The 17687-nt window shown below is 37.6% G+C and overlaps 1 protein-coding gene across 1 annotated transcript in view; it reads right to left on the bottom strand.

Moving 5' to 3' along the window:
* Window positions 1-17687, bottom strand: part of LOC113113004 (ribosomal protein S6 kinase alpha-2) — a 42081-nt gene that overhangs the window by 4442 nt on the left and 19952 nt on the right. The window contains exons 6-18 of the mRNA XM_026279087.1: window positions 15445-15551; window positions 13029-13066; window positions 12779-12921; window positions 11578-11648; window positions 11284-11372; window positions 7952-8016; window positions 7450-7552; window positions 6291-6421; window positions 4089-4214; window positions 3802-3891; window positions 1396-1554; window positions 1088-1249; window positions 915-991 (exon numbers count right to left, since the gene is read on the bottom strand). Coding sequence (XP_026134872.1) covers window positions 915-991; window positions 1088-1249; window positions 1396-1554; window positions 3802-3891; window positions 4089-4214; window positions 6291-6421; window positions 7450-7552; window positions 7952-8016; window positions 11284-11372; window positions 11578-11648; window positions 12779-12921; window positions 13029-13066; window positions 15445-15551 — 1361 coding nt within the window. The remainder of the gene's footprint in view (window positions 1-914; window positions 992-1087; window positions 1250-1395; window positions 1555-3801; window positions 3892-4088; window positions 4215-6290; window positions 6422-7449; window positions 7553-7951; window positions 8017-11283; window positions 11373-11577; window positions 11649-12778; window positions 12922-13028; window positions 13067-15444; window positions 15552-17687) is intronic.

Genomic DNA, 17687 nt, shown 5'->3' with positions numbered 1-17687 from the left:
TAGTCCCTCATCTGAGCAAAGGGAGAAAGGATGTGCTATATAGAGATTTGTTTTGTTTTGTTTTTATTTTTTGATCGGTCAATCAAGATTTTACAGAAAGTGAAGGAAATTAAGGCTGGGCTCTTGGGTCATGTGGACAGACTGATGTTAGAAAGAGTGTTTAAACATGTATCCTGGACACTTCACACCTGCTTTACCTTAACTATCTCAGCCATTTTACTGTCTTTATTAAATTACTGTACAATTTAGTAATTATAATAATAATAATAATAAAACAAATGTAGATAGAATTTATAATTGCTTTAAAAAACATTTTTTTAACTAACTGGATCTGAAGGTTTTTAATATCGAGAAATGAAAATGAAAAAAAAATGTAATAAGAAATGTGCAAACTTGGTTGTAAAAACTGTGATTGTATTTATACTTCATTCACTACTATATAAATTGTTTGGGGTCTGTAAGATTTTTTATATGTTTTTAGAAGAAGTCTCTTATGCTCAAATATCTGATGATAAATACAGTACAAACAATTAATATTGTGAAATAATATTACATTTTTAAATGACTGAATTTTCTATTTGAATATATATATATATATATATATATATATATATATATATATATATATATATATATATATATATATATATATATAATTTTTTTTTTTTCTTTTTGAATATTTTTAAATATTCTAAACTTTATTTCTTTGAAGGCAAAGCTGAGTTTTTGGCAGCCAAAACTCTAGTCTTCAATGTCACACGATCCTTTAGAAATCATTCTAATATGATGAATGTCTCTTTTGAGCAATTTAATGCATCCTACCTTTGTAAGAGTATTGTATATAGTTGTATTATATGATATATATGTAATGTATATGTAATATATAACATATATCCGGTTAAGACTCAACTTACCCTGCCAACATGGTGTACAGTAAGATTCCTAGGCTCCAGATATCACAGGCGGCATCATATCCCTGTCTCTTCAGGACCTGGGTGAATCACAGGGTTGTAATTTTAATTTTAATTTTAGAGTATTTTTTTTTTTTTTAAATATGTACTGAAATATGTACTGTATCTAAAAGTACCTCTGGGGCCACAAAGTTTGCAGTGTAGCACGGTGTCATGAGCAGACCATTTTCAGCCCTTAACTGTTTGGCAAACCCAAAATCACATATTCTGATGGACTCTGGGTCACCTGTTTCATCGACGTACAGGATGTTACTGGGCTTCAAGTCTCGATGCACAACCTAAACACAGACGCAGAAGCAATAATGTAGTACATTCCAAAATCTGTGCAATTTGCTGTATTAGAACTTCTATGGCACTTTCATCTTCAGTAGTTGCTAAATAATGAACGATTTAGGGTCTCCACTGTGAGCACAGGCAAACTGACCCCCTGTGAATGCAGATACTCCACAGTCTTGGTGATGGTGCAGAGCACAGCTGAGGCCTCGCGCTCTGAGAAGCACTTCTGCTGCAGGATCCGGTCCAGCAGCTCTCCTCCTCTCATCAGCTCCATCACCACATACACACATTTACCGTCGTCATAGACCTTTCAATAACAGACATCAGCAGATCAGAGGAAGCCCAGAAGGGCTAATGCAACCAGTAGAGAACTTGTGAAACTGGATCAGTGGTAAAGCAGGTTAACATGGTAAGACAGCTGAGATAAAGGCCTTGAAAGGCAGTAAACATTCTGTTAGCAGGCTTGAGTGTTCTGCAAAATTCTGAATTTTAAACTGAGCTCTATTTTTCAATCTAAGAATTTAAACAGAATTAACAACACACAGGATGTAGAATTTGCTGAATTTGAAACTGAATTTGAAACTGAAATCTTACTTAGTATTTTTGTCTGGTGTTCCATTACAAATATCTAAACATTCTTAAATCAAGACACATAAAGTAAACTTGAGACTTAAAGAGATACTCGACCCAAAAATGATTTTTTTATTTTTATTTTTTATTATTAATCACTTACCCTCATGTCGTTAGAAAAAAACGTAAAAGCTTGGTTCATCTTCGGAACACAATTTAGGATTTTTTGGATGAAAACCGTGAGGCTTGTGACTGTCCCATACTGCCAAGTAAGTTACACTGTCAAAGTCCAGAAAAGTATGCAAGACATTGTCAGAATAGTCCATCTGCCAACAGTCGTTCAACCGTTAAGTACTGAAGCGAAGAGAATACGTTTTGTAAATGAAGACAAAAATAATGACTTTATTCAACAATTCCTTTGTCAACAGTCTCCTCTGCCTCTCTATATTACTGTATGTTGTGTACGCTCTTCTGTATCAGCTGCGCCACAAGGATGCTCGGTTTTCATTCAATTCAAAGCAGAATACACTAGAAACAGAGCATCCTTGTGGGGCGGCTGACACAGAAGAGCATTAGCAACGGTGAACGTTACGGTTGAAACACTGATAGCAGATAGACTATTCTGACGAAGTCTTTCATACTTTTCTGGACCTTGACAGTGTAATTTAGTTGGCAGTCTATGGGATAGTCTCAAGTCTCGGGTTTTCATCCAAAATATCTTAAAGGGATAGTTCACCCAAAAATTAAAATTGTATGTTTATCTGCTTACCCCCAGGGCATCCAAGATGTAGGAGATTTTGTTTCTTTAGTAGAAAACAAATTATGATTTTTAGCTTCAGTTGTTGCAGTCTCTCAGTCGTACAATGCATGGCAAATGGTAACAGAATCTATGAGAGTAAAAAAACATGCACGGACAAATCCATGTTAAACCCTGCAGCTTGTGATGATACAGTGATGTGTAAAGACATAATGGTCAGTCTGTGCAAGAAACTGAACAGAATCTATATAGTTTTTTTTTTTTTTTTACCTCTGATTCACGTAATATCCGTGATGCTTCTTCTTCTTCTTGCTTTATGGCAGATTTATAAGTGCAGACTTATAAGTGCATTACCGCCACCTATCTCTCAAATGGACCATTGACACTGATGTTCACAAGAGTGCTAACAGTTCGGACACTGCGTGGAAACTATTAAAAAACCTATATAAATTCTGTTCAGTTTCTTGCACAGAATGATTGCTTTGTGTCTTTACACATCAGTGTATCATCACGAGCTGCAGGGTTTAACATGGATTTGTCTGTGCATGTTTTTTTTACTCTCATAGATTCTGTTACCATTTACAATGCATTGTACAACTGAGAGACTGCAACGACTAAAGCTAAAAATCATTATTTGTGTTCTACTGAAGAAACAAAGTCACCTACATCATGCCCGTGGGTAAGCAGATAAATATCTACAGTAATGAAAATTTTTGGGTGAACTATCCCTTTAAATTGTGCTCTGAAGACGAACAAAGCTTTTACGAGTTTGGAACGACATGGGGGTAAGTGATTAATGACAAAACTGTCATTTTGGGGCGTAGTATGCCTTTAAGGTACAAAGTCCTGTTTTCTGAAAAAAAAAGGGTCAAAGTTTGTTAGATTTTCCTTAAAAACAAGAAAAACAATCTGCCAATAGGGTAATGCATTTTTTTTTACCCCATTGGCAGATATTGTTTCTTGTTTTAAACTAACAAATTGATATTTTTCAGAAAACAAGGCTTAATATCTTAAGTCATTTTGCTTCTTAAGTATATTCTTGACTCAAGAATGTTTAGATATTTGTACTAGAAAACAGATCAATATAAAATATTTGTCTACTTTACTCTAGTAGGGGGTCTAAATATATATAATGTATATTAAATTATATATATATATATATATATATATATCATTATTATTATTATCATTATTATATAAAAAAAATGTTTTTTAAGTGTGACTCACATCTTTCAGAGTAATGATGTTTGGGTGCTGGCCGTATCTCAGGAGAATCTCGATCTCTTCAGACGGGTCTCTCTTGGCTTTGTCAATAATCTGAAATGAAGTAGGCTGGTCACAGCGGCGTCTGATAAAGCCTCGACTGACAATGACTGATGCTGTCCTCCATGGCAATTCATCAAAAGCTCTTATGAAACAGCCACTGCCTCTGCTGTTCACTAAATAACAGGCTGCACTGTGTGTTTTGTCACACGAAGAGCGTTGTACTTTTCAAGATTAGATCTCATACTTACTTTGACAGCATACTCCACACTGGTGATTCTGTGGACACAGCGTTTGCAGACCGAATACGCTCCAATGCCGATATCCTCCTTCAACTCATAGCCGTCATTGAAATGAATGTTGTTACCATGAAGTTGCTGCAATAAAACACCACACATTAATATACTGATTCATAATTAGGAACCACAAACCATGGTAAACTGATGTTAAGTGTCTAGCTCAAGGGCACAATAATGGTAATAATTGCTAGCCCAAAAATAATCATTCTTCAACGAAAGATACCTCATGTTATTATTAACATATGATCTATATATATATATATATATATAATTTTAGATACATTAAAAACATGAATAATTCCCATTGACCTTGTTGGAATGTTGAGCATTGCATCATTGTAATATTTGCTCACTGAACTGTGTTTGGTCGATTCCTTCTTGTTTATATTTAACAGTGAATAGTCACCTTCACACTGTGAACACACATTATGTGTTGATACTCATGCACAGCTGACAAACAAAGAGAACTGAAAAACAACAAGGTTATGTCTAACAACTCCGGTATCGCATTTTATTTAAACAGAACAACTCACCATTGAGGTCACAGGCCTTTTTTTTCCCCTTAGGTGAATAATAGCAAAGTAATTGCCTAAAATGATTGAAAATAATCATTTAATATTTGATACCTATGTAACTATAGAAAGGTTAAATGCATAACAGTAATACCCAGTTATGCAAACCTGAACCAGATCCATTTTCAGCACATTAGGCATAAGATTAAGAATAATTTTGTGCATATTGTGAATTAGTAGTAGTAGTATTTTAACATTTTGACTTTTACTGTTTCCCAAATTAAAAAAAAATTCTAAATAGCCTTTCAGTACACTCACTTATCATCATAAGACCTATACTACACTATGGACAATATATATAAAAAACACAGCATACAGCATCTTCAGGTAAACGAAACGCCTCCCGAAAAAAAAAGCAATTCAGGGCATAGAAATTCTCTACAAATAGCTGCACTGGTGCATGTTCATGAGTGCTATCAGAGTAAGTTAATATGGTATGCTCGGCAGATGCCACATCAGATCAGAATGATCTAGACAATGGGCTTGTGAGCCAGTGTGCTCCTGTCAATCAATACATCTCACTCCGGTCACCGCAGCTGCAGTCTCAGCTCAGACGCTTCAGTAAAGCAGTTCTTCAGGTATGAACCATCTGGCAGAATTAGTTCAGCTTATGTAACACAGGGCTATTTTTTCCTTCTCTTTCTTTTTGTTTTGTGCTGTGCAACACAACAGTGCTTCCCTGAGGAATAGGTCTGAACTGACTGCGTGTGTACAGCCAGACCAAGGTTAAACGGATACAGAAAACAGCTTTGGCTTGGCTGACTGCAATATTTCTTATATGTCAGCAACTAGTCTTCAGTGTAGCATAGCATGCATAAGTGAAAGATTGATTGTTTTTCATCACTCTATTGTATCATCATGACTGCTGCGGGTATGCTTACATTACAAAAGAAAATACATTTGTACATTTTCTGAAGTGAAGAAATGGGAGATGATTTTGCCAGTGCAATTTGCTGCATTGATGCCTAAGTGATATGGGTGGTTGCTAGGGTACTTTTATGCAGTTGCTAAGGTGTTTTTTCTTCTTTTTTTAGCATCTTGCTATGCCCTATTTCGAGTTGTTTATAGCATGTTGCTACATGTGCTAAGGTATTTTAAGTGATTTGCATGTCGTGGTTGCTGAAATATTATGAATGGCTTTTAGTTGGTATAAAAGGCATTTTGAGTGGCTTTTAGCACGTTTGCTAAGCAATTAGCAGATTTTAGCATGCTAGTGCATGTGCTAATATAGTTTAACTGTTTTCGCCTGGCCCTATGTGGCTGCTAAAGTATTCTTAATGGCTATTAGTTGTTAAAGGTTTACTAACGAATTCGAAGTAGTATTTAACACATTGCTAGGCATGTATTTTGACTTGATTTTAGCATGTTGCTACAACAATTAATGTAATTTCAGTATTTTCTTTGTAGATTTTAGTTTCTATACTTTTGCTACATTATTTTTAGTTGCTGTGCACATGCTAAGGTATGTTGAGTGACTTTTAACAAAATGCTATACAACGACTAAGGCATTTTGGGAAGTTGTATGCATGTTGCAGTGGTTGGCATCATATCCAGTGATGATCATCATCACGGTCCTGCTCACCTGTACAATGGGGTTAACAGAGCTCTGCTTGGTCTCGGCCAGTGGCTGTTCTTGACCCAGGTTAGAGGCCACGAAGCTGAAGCCGCGGAAGAGCTGGTGTGAGTTAGCGCTGGCTGGAACTCCGGGTGAGTCTGCAGACACACACAGATAAAAACTAATTTAGAAAAGCAACAAGGACACAGTCTCTCTATGAATGGAAACACATGATTGATCCCATCTGAGCTGTATGAATTGACTGGGTGCACTTTGCGGCAGGACCCGAGGGCTCTCGGTAAACAGCTTCTGCTGCTGCAGTTCACTCTAATTTGTTTTTGCACTTTCCCTGTGCTTGCTGGGCACAGACTGTTATGTAAGAATAGTTTCCAGCTCGCTGTCTATCACATTGTCTATAGAGCAGTTTCCATCATCCTGTTTTTATGAGCATTTTGACCTATGGCATCAGAAACGAGCAATGTAAACAATACATTTCGCAAAAAAAATAAAATAAATGGAAGTTTTTTTTTTGGGGGGGGGGGGTGGGGGTAATGTGAGTTTTTTTTTTACTTGTGTTAAATGCGGATAATGGGAGATGGAAACACATTTGCCAAATAAATTCCTCTATGGGCATCACAAACGTGATGTGACTTTGTGCTATGGGATGACATAACCTGACTAATCAGTGGGCTGATCTTGTTGCACAGCATCTCAAATGTTACAGTCTTTCTTCGATGCCCGAGCAGAGTCTGTCATTAAAGTATTTCTGTATAATTGCCTTCCAGAACTGTCTTATAAGACTGCAACATTTCCAAACAGCAGCATCCACCTCTGAAAGCAATGATCGCATTGATTGCGTTTAATGTGCTCGCGAGGCGCAAGTAATTTACTTTATTTACATGAAAATGATTATATTTAGTGGCTTCTCCTACTTTTCTTTGTGGTATTTAGTGCCAGTTTATCAGGCAGTGATGTTTTTGTTCTCTTTGACTCGTTGGATGTAACTGGTGCTTATTTGCAAATGCTTTATGCGTTATTACAATTTTGCACGTAAGTTAAATTCGCAACTTTGGATGGAAACCCGGCTTATGATGCTTGAAAGCAAACACTTCTTCCAGCCATAATTTAAATAAAATGGCATATGAGTGTTACGTGTAATCTGAAAATCAATTGCAATTTGTGTCACCTGTCGGCGTGCGGGACGTGAACTCAGGATCAAAATGGAAAGTGTCCTCTGGTCGGCCCACGGCTGGTTTGAAAGGAGGCTTGATTTCTCGTCTGTACAATTTCTGTTGACCAAAAATACATCATTTAAGACATTTGAGCAGTATTTTTTTATTTCAAATTACTGAATGTAAAATGTCATAACATTTAAAAGCTATGTGAACTAAGTGTTGGATTAGTCAAACATAAATAAGCATAGCATAATAGCATAGCATAAACACAATCATAGCATAGACAGTTTTATGTCTGAATATTTAAATATGACCTCGTGTTTTGGGAGCTCTTCCTTAATTTTATGTCTTAACTCTTACGTGAAGATAAGCCTGGTGATGCAATCACAACAGGGTGGCCGCCATTAAAACGAAATCTTTGAATAAAATAGTAAACGATCTTGTCCTACACATGAGTTACCAGGCTACATATTCAAGAGTGATTAACTTTACATAACTTTACATGGAACTCACATTCCAGTCTACTGTTGCGAAAAATATATGCCGCTTGATTTCTTCCACTCCATCTGGTCCTGCGCCTGCAAAACAACCAGAGTACAAACAGTAAGTCAGATAACAGGTTGCATGGACATATTTATTTATTTTTATTCTGGATGGGATAAAATGCATCATAAAAATCCATCTTTCACACACACACAAAAAAAAAAAACACTTTTACACTTTAAATTTAAAGGATATGTTTCCCATGAAATATTGGTCTGTTTGTGAGTCAGACAAGTGTTGAAAGCACTCTGCTGAAATCCTCTACAGCTCTGTGTCCCATCCTGCTTGCTGTACCTAAGCTTTTAAAGTCTCAACAAATAGGAATCTAAAAGTGCTGTATAAAAGTGTTCAACCAAGTGGCCAGGTTTGTCTGGTTAGCATAACCCAGGTAGCCCCTGTTAGCAGGTGCCAAATCATCTGGCTGCAAAAGGCATCTTCCAGCACTGATGGTGGTCACGGCCATGATTTCTGTTCCCATGGTAACAGTGACTTCTCTGATTGGTGGATCTCTCTTCAGGGTTATAAACTCTTTAAAAAGGTGGTTCTATAAAGGTTCTCTATGTGTAATAACTGTTATATATTGATCCCTAACATCCAGAAGATCCCATTCATGCTGAAATGGTTCATTTTGTTCTTTTTGTTTAAATCTGTAACTCATTATTACTGGAGCTCATTATAACATACTGTATACTGGAGCTCAGTGATCCAACTACAACAGGGGTGCACAATCCTGTTCCTGGAGGGCCACTGTTCGAAAAAATTTAGCTCCAACCCCAATTAATCACACATGAACCAGCTAATCAAGGTCTAAGCATACTAAAAACTTCCAGGCAGGTATGTGAGCAGACTGTCCTCCAACAAAAAATTATCCTATAGGTCATTTGTGCAAGCACCTTATTACGACCCATATTTATGTTTTATAGTTTATATATATTATATAATATATAATGAGAGTGTCTTGTTGTATCTGTCATCATTAAAATGACGTATAACTGTCATTACCATTGAAAATGCGTGTTTATGTACAGTAAATGTAATTTGTGGTGTTTTTACATGGTCCAACCCGATCTCACAGGAATTTGTACATGTTTACTAGGCGGCTAATTCATATGAATTTGTACTAATGACCACTGTGACGAGTGGGGCGGGGACGAGGGATGTGGGAACGAGTGAGGCTGGTGGAGTGATTGGTAAATGAGCGACGCCTGCGACCCACCACCGGTCTCGAGTCCCACAGAGGAGATGGAAGTTATATAAAACTGGAGCGACGACAGTGAAGGACGAGAGAGGACCAGGCCTGGGATTTAGTTTATGTTTTGGTTTTTATTTGTGCGCATTAGTCGTCCGTGAGGGGCTGATGCGCTGTTTTGTGTTTATTTTGAATTATTAAAGTCTTTATTTGATTGTCCGCCAGTTCCTGCCTCCTTCTTGACGATGATTACGAAGGTTTTATTATTACAACCACATCTAGCTCCGCCCCTAAACCTACCCTCACCGAAATCATGCATAATCGTGATTTATAACACATGATTGCACATTGTCGTATAACGCAATGTTTTACCAAATGAGCTATACGAAACATGAATTATGATGCAAATAAAATAATACAAAGCATTACTTTGAAAGTGTCCTGTTGTCGATAGGTGTGCAATTGTAGTATACGCTTTGATGGGTTGTGTTTCATGGATTTTGACCTCTGCGGGCGTATTGGGTGGAGTACATGTTAGTGTGAGACAAGTTGGAGCTAAACCACACCGGCCCTCCAGGACAGAGTTTGGAAACCCCTGAACTACAGACTGTTAACGCACTCTCAACAGGAAAACTATTTCATTCTTAAAATTAAATATAAAAGGTAATTTAAAAAAGGCAATTGATTTCCAAACAAATTAGTTATTTTCTCATGTAAGTGTGAAAAGTTCTGTTAAGCTGTTCTGTTAAGTGTTAATTACCACTTTAACAACCTCATGGTAACTCATAGTAGATCTGTCTACTGTTTATGTGCTATCACTAAACATCCTTTCCTTTCTGAACAAAATGAATGGATTTTTATTTCGGTAAACCTACTGTTGCGCTCTACGGCACAACACTTTTCCAGCTTATTAACTAGTCAATTTTCATTTTACCATTCAAACCATGTTAGTCGTCCTACACAAGTGAGTCAGGACCTGGCTGGGATGTATACAACTAATCTGAGATGGAAGAATATTAAGCCACATTCAACACAAGGTCATTTATCTCTGCCTTATAAATTATGGATAAAATGATTCACCCAGCTAAATTCAATCTGGGCTCTGACAAACATTCAGTAGCAACGTCTGGAAGTCTGTCTGCAGTCATTCACACAGGAAGTCATCTCTGACTAAAATCATATTCATGCCCACTGCTGCTGTTGCAAGAACAATGCACAATTGATTTATACTATGTTTAACTAAAAGAGCTATCACTGTGACCATCTGATACATTTATTGGGCTAAGCTTTTCATATTGTTTACACTGAAAAAAGGATATACGCCAGTATATATACTATATATACCAAATTATGTATACCAGTGATTTGCTGGTCTTTGATGGCCTCATTTTAAATCAGCTCTTCTCATGTGGTATCAAATTGTAACATGTTTTTTTCTTCTTCTAAATAGATTTATACAGTCAAATGCAGACTAAACTAAATATAAAATAAGGGGTTAGGTTAGACTTTCAAGGATACTCTTCCATAAAACACTACACAATAAGGTACCTTTCATAAGGAACCAAAACACCCAAGTGGCATTGAATTCAGACCTAGAATCATTGATTTTTTTTTACAAAAAATACAAAAGAAACGTGTCTATTTCAATGTCAGTCAGAGATCATCATCCTCCCATTTGTTTTAGTTTGATTATTAATGCAAACACCAAACCAGTAGCCAACCAATGTGATCCTATTGAACAGCAGTTCCTTCCTTCAAAGACTACTAAGGAAAACTGAAGAAAAACATCACACAAAAGAAAAGAAAAATGTGGATCTGAACCTGACGGAGGGTATATATACACACACACACAGGCTGAACAAGATCATTAACCAGACACAGGTGGAAATCAAACAACAAGAGTATGCACAAACCAAGGTAAAACAAAAGAAAAAACACGAATGAATCCTGACAATTGACTAGATTTCCAACAACAAACTGTTTCATGTATGCATCAGTATTGTGAAAACCCAAATTACATTAACAGATGAACCAAAAAAAAACAGGAGGAAGGCTGGTGGAATAGAATATTTGTTGGTTTAAGGCAGTGTTTGGTTCATGTAGAGTAGCCTACCTAATCTATTGGAAGGGTTTCTTTTGAAAAGAGCCCGCAGTAAACTCTGGACCTCCGGGCTGAGGAACTGTGGCATGCCGAGTTTTGCCCTGAAAAAAAGAAAAGAAAAAAGGAACCATTAAATCTGTTATTTATTTAGGACTGTGATGCAAAGCCACAAACATCACAAATCATCTTGACAGATCCATTTGTGAGGACAAGTTTAGAATTACAAATCTTTAAAACACACACAAACACACACATACAGAAACACTAGGCTGTCAGAAAATGTACAAATACAACAATAATTCTTACTTGAGAATAAGTGCCATTGTCTCTTTGCGGTCTTTGCCTTGAAATGGCAGGGATCCAGTCAGCATTTCAAACTAGGAACAGTAATAGAAGCATCAGGCTTTGCTCTAGCAAGTTTATTTATGGATGATACAATAAGAGAAGTGTGTATTCAGCACTGCCGCACAGTAACAGAGCATCCTGAAACCAAATCTGTCTCAGCGTGCTCACTCTTATGTAACACTTTTCCCTGTGAGTGAATTCGTTTAAGGCTGGGTTCTGCTGTGGATATTCAGAAGTGAGCTAGTTCCACCAAACAACAAATCAGATAAAAGTTTTAAACAACACACATTATAAAGTGTTTTAAGAAAAAAAAACATGTTCATTGTTATAATATCTTGACAACTTCATGCCTTATATTGACCTATTGCTAAGTTTTTATGAAAAGATCAGTGTTTTGATTGTTTAGCTAAAGGTTAGCAGCTGATTTCACTCAATGGCAGATGATGAATATTCATATTTAACAAATGTGACCAGATTCAGGGCTCTCAAAATGTCAAAATGTCCCAGGTAGATTAATTAGATTCAATTAGCCCGAGAAACAATTTTTCAACTTTTCAAATGTTATTTATTTTACTTGCTTTTCATGTTATTAGCAACACATTGCAACGTTTCGAGAACTGAGTTTAAATGTGGAATTGAATCTGAAAATGCAGTGTTTGACAGCTAAAAAAAAAACAAAACAAAAAAAAACATGATACTGTATGTCAAAATAGATAAGTGCTATGAATGTGTATTGTGATAATTTACTCTTTATGTGTTTGTGTATATATGACAGTATAAATGTTCTTTTTTTATGTTTTATGTTGCTGCCTTACAGTATGTTAAACTGCTTTAACTTTCAAAAAAAAAAAAAAATCCCACATCAATCTACACTCCATACACCAATATATATATATAGCTTTTCTATCCCAGATAAAAATGCAGTTCACAAAGTTAAATACATTCTGACTTTCCAAGTTGAATGGAACGCAGCATAGCGAGGATAGTCAGTGCATTAAAATAACATTAAAACATAGTCTAACTAATGTAATGGTCTTAATAATTTTGCCCCAAAATGTGTTATCGGACCCCCACACAGCTGCGGGCCACATTATCCTTCAGCCCCGGGCTAGCGGGCTCACAGTGCCCACTAGGATCCTTCACAATGTGCAAGGACACTCACCATTAAGACGCCGAAGGACCACCAATCAGCACTTTGAGTGTGACCTCGTCTGTTGACCACCTCTGGGGCCATGTACTCGATGGTCCCGCAGAAGGAGTACGCTCGTTTGTCATGGTCGATTGCCTCTTTGCTCAGGCCAAAATCTGAGAGAGGAGAGAAGATATTAAACCATCAACATGTGGCGCCTTCGGTCGATGAAACGTAAAGAGCTTGGCCGTGTGGAGAAACAAATTAAAAACATTCTGCTCACCTGTGATCTTTATGTGGCCCTCTTCATCAAGGAGAATACTGCGAAGGTGAAGCAACAGTGGATTACATTTCATTTCAATATTACTGTATAGAGAGCAGCTACAGAATTAAAATGAGAGGACATAAGTTCATTCTTTGCAAAAGTGCAAACCTCTCTATATTAAAAACCTCTTTAAAAGTAGAGTTTAGTTCACTGGTGCAGTGTCCTTTGGACTATCTCTGCCAATATGCCATTAATCACCTATGACAGGTCTCAGAACAGCATGCCCTTAAGAGATCTGCTACAGAGCCCTCCAGCGAGAGCTGCTCTCAGGCCACCTCCACTTTCACCTTCTCAGAAGCAATAGCTCTTCTACTCTACAGAGTGTCCCTTTCATTAATTCCAGCAACGAATCTCCCACCAGAGCCAATTCAGAGAGCAGGTGAGCTTGGTTTGGCCCCATTGTTTGAATAGATATGAGAGAGACAAGGCATGAAAGAGTCACATTACTGTAAGTGGGAGCACAGGAAGGAAAAGGGGCTAGTAGTCGTTCATCACAGCTCAACAATAAGGATGTTTTTCTGCTGGTCTAGGTCAGGATTTATTCTTTTGAATGAGATTGATTGTAATAGCATACTCATGTGGTTGCCTCATTTACTACAATACATTCAACAATGGAAAAGCTTAAAGGGATAGTTCACCCAAAAATAAAAAAAAATTGATGTTTATCATCCTAGATGTAGGTGACTTTGTTTCTTCAGTAGAACACAAAACAAGATTTTTAATTGAAACTGTTGCAGTCTATCACTCTTATAATGTAAGTGAATGGGAATCATGGCTAAAACATACAATACAAAAAAAAAAAATCAACATAAACAAAACCAAATTAAACCCCGCGGCTCATCATGATACACTGATGTGTAAAAACACAAAATGATTGGTCTGTGCAAAAAACTGAACAGTATTTATATAGTTTTTTACTTCTGATGCACTGCAATGTCAGAACTGTTAGAAGTCTCCTGAGTGTGTTCTCAAGCAGGTGTGTGAGGAGACTTCTTCTTCTTCTTGCTTTATGGCTGATCGCAGACTTAAAAGTGCATTACTGCCACCTATCTCTCAAATGGACCATTGACACTCCAAATTGAGATTGTAGATAGAGTAGATAGAGACACGTGCCTCCTGCACTGTCAGGAGAGTTTGGGTTTAATCTGGTTTCGTTTTTATTGTATGTTTTAGCCGTGATTCCCATCCAGTTATATTACAAGAGTGCTAGACTGCAACAGTTTGAGCTAAACATCTCAGTTTGTGCTCTACTGAAGAAACTTTTGGATTCCCTGGGAGTAAACAGATAAACATCACATTTTCATTTTTGGGTGAACTATCCCTTTAATGATAAATGTATACTTTTCTCTAAGAGGCTTCTTAAGCATTCTCAGTCTGTTGATATACCAAAGTATTTTTCGTTTTTTGGACCACAAAAATCTCACAGGCCTACATGTGTGTTGATTATACAATACAATAATTATAATAGGAAAATCAAAAAAAGAAAAAGAAAAATAATGAAAAATGAAAAAGAATGCTGCTATAATGTTATAATATTTAAAACAACCCAATAAATTCATTTAAACATCTTACCTTATGGGTTGTAAGCCAAGTATGAAGTTATCCTAAGATATTTTATGGGGATTTTTTATTTTTTTTACAATATTTTGCAACTTTCATGTAACTTTAACACAAACAAAAAACAATTTGCTACATATAATTTGAAACAATGGCTGGAAACTGCCCATTATGTTACATCAAGAAGGCAATGACAAACATTAAACATAAACTGATTAATGATATTATCACTAGTCATTCTGGCAAAACACATCTAGATTAGCCAGCTACCGAATGTTAAATATGTGAAATGCTTAAATCAGCTGAAATCGTAACAATATTCAATACATACCACAAAATAAAATGTTTAAATAAAACGCTTGTATTTGGACCAGTGAGCCTCAGCAGGGATAAAACTCACCGATCCTGGACCATCAGGTCATCCTTATTGCTGAGCCCTGTACACAATTCACTCTAATGTAAGGTAAAAAGCTTTGACAAGCAATCTGAATCCAGCTGGACACAACACAGATGCTGCTGCAACTGCACCAAAGAAACAGGACGCTCTCTGGGTGGTTGCATCACCCAGTTTGAACCTCTGAATTATGACTGTAATTACATGAGAGTTTCACAGAGTTCTTTTGACTCTAATCCAGATGTGGATTATACTGCTGCTTGAAAATGCAGGACTTAAGCTCTGCTGAACATTATGTCCAATCGAGGTCGTGCCAAGGTTTTCAACACAAGGTCACTATCTGGGCCACTTAAGTAGGCTACGGTGTAAATTAGAACACATGATTGCTATTTACTGATAATAATAAATGGGGTTTGGTCTTACTTCTCTGGTTTAAGATCACGGTAGATGATGCCCAGACTATGAAGATGGTCCAAAGCCAAGGCCAGCTCAGCCAAATAGAACTTCACATCTTCCTCTGTAAACATTACCTAGAAAGAAAGAAAGAAAGAAAAAAAAAATCACAAACAACTAATTTTTCATTTAGCCCGTACTTTTACAGAAATCCAATCCCTTTAGGATTAGGGATTTGAACAAGGCCCTAACCAGAACATTTAATCATGTAACTCGTCCCACACAGTTTGTGCTGTGGACATAAATCATACCTCAAATCATGCAGCTTATTGAGGGGAGGTGTATTATTGCTTTTCTTAGAAATTAGGCTGGAGTAAAATGACTTTAAAAGGTGCTGAAGGAGGGATCCAAACCTCCACAACACTGCTTGTAATGTAAAATGTTTAGTTTTTCATTTAAATAATACTTTTAACTAAAACTTACATTAAAGGTTAATAGAAAACCAGCCCTCTTGGGTTTTACCTGTGGATAAATGAGTCATTGTGTCAACCATTCAATTTTTCAATTGTTCTGAGTTGTAAATTAATGTCAATCTCAGCAAGACTCTGTTCCTGCAGTTCATACAATCAAAGGGCAAACATATTCATGGTAATGGATTTACAATAGAAGGCAGTTGTATATTACCCAGCTAACACCTTTAATGCAGAACCTGGTCAGTGACAGATCTTCAATAAATCTGCAGTAACACATTGTGTTCTTCTATTTAGAAGACCAAAAACTGCCCTTTTCACGGCTAATTTTAATCACTGGGAGATTTATTTAGACTGTGTAGAGAGCATCGGGGGACAGACAGTGGCATATTGAGGAGAGTAGATTGGCGTAACAAGTTCCAGCCAGGAGAGCAGCAGCTGTTGCAGCCAGATGAGAGATTTGAGCACCAGCGGTAATTAATTTACATCTCACTTCCCAGGCACAGTTCTGCGGAGAGAATCATGATTAAATCAAGTGCACGAATCTCTCGGTAAAAGTGCTCCAGTTTCTTTTTTTATTCACATTAGTGATAAGTCACAAGAAATAAAAGTGCAGGAGTTGCTTTTTTGAACAAAATGATCTCTAGTGTGAGATGAGAAACCTCCAGAACCACTTGCCTCTGTAGCACTAGCAAACAGCAAAATCATTTATGACTGTAAGGTAAACTAAAGGCAATTCGCTTTAAATAAATAAATAAATGTAAAGTACATTATGACATCGCCCACCCACTTTTTCATCAGCCTTGTTTCGGAAATATGTTTTCCATTAATTTTCCCAACTGTATTAAAAAAAACAATAAAAAAACAAGTGAGAGTTTTAAGCCAGGAATCAAACCAGCCAGCTACAAGGTTAATCATATACAAACTTTGATTTGAAGCAAAATGTACAAAACTGTACTCAACAACTTTAACAAGGAAAATAACTATCCCATGTGTCACCCCCCGAACTCATTTTGTTGTGTTTTTCCTCCCCATGTGTTCTGTGTCTCATTCTTTGCACCTGTGTTTAGTAATTATCTCTAGTATTAAAGTTCCTGTCATTACTTCTCTCCTCTGTATGGTCTACATCATCCATACCTGATTCCTCACCCCCATGTTGGATTACCCTTGCGTTTCAAGAAATGTAAAGATTGTTAATCGTGCTCCTTGTCTCCTTATTCCTTCAAGAGTGTTATTGTGACAGAAGGCCTGGCCTGCCTTCTTTCGTCCATTATTCCCTCGTCCAGCCCTGAGAGGGCTTCCGATGCTCCAGTGCCCTCTCTTCGAAAATTCACAGCCTTCCACCTGCATCCTGCGTCTGGCATCCCCTCTGCTCGCCCTCGGCCCACCATCATTGTAGTGCGAGCTCCACAGGACTGCCATCCTCCAGCGTCACCATGGTCGGAGTCTCCCTCACCTCCACCTCCAGCCTCTGAGGCTCAGACTCTGCCTCGGCCCATGGACCCAGCGGCTCCACGGCTCCTAGCTCCCTCACCTCCAACGTCACCCATTGATCCATCAGCTCCACCTGTCTCCCTCATCCCTCCAGCTCCGCCTTGGTCTGGAATTGACCCGCCATCACCTCTGGACTCCTCTCCTCTGGCCGAGCCTCGTCGCTCTGTCCTACCATCTCCATTGGGCTCCTTCCTCCCACCAGCTCCATCTGGGACATCAGTCGCTCCGACTCCGCCCCGGATCTCTGCCTCCACCCTGGTCCCCTGGATCCTCGGCGTCCCCCAGCACGTTGGCTCTCCGTCTAGACCT

The sequence above is a fragment of the Carassius auratus genome, chromosome 13, assembly GCF_003368295.1.
Source record: "Carassius auratus strain Wakin chromosome 13, ASM336829v1, whole genome shotgun sequence".
In the NCBI taxonomy this organism is placed as follows: domain Eukaryota; kingdom Metazoa; phylum Chordata; class Actinopteri; order Cypriniformes; family Cyprinidae; genus Carassius; species Carassius auratus.
This window is presented reverse-complemented; position numbering and strand designations above follow the sequence as displayed.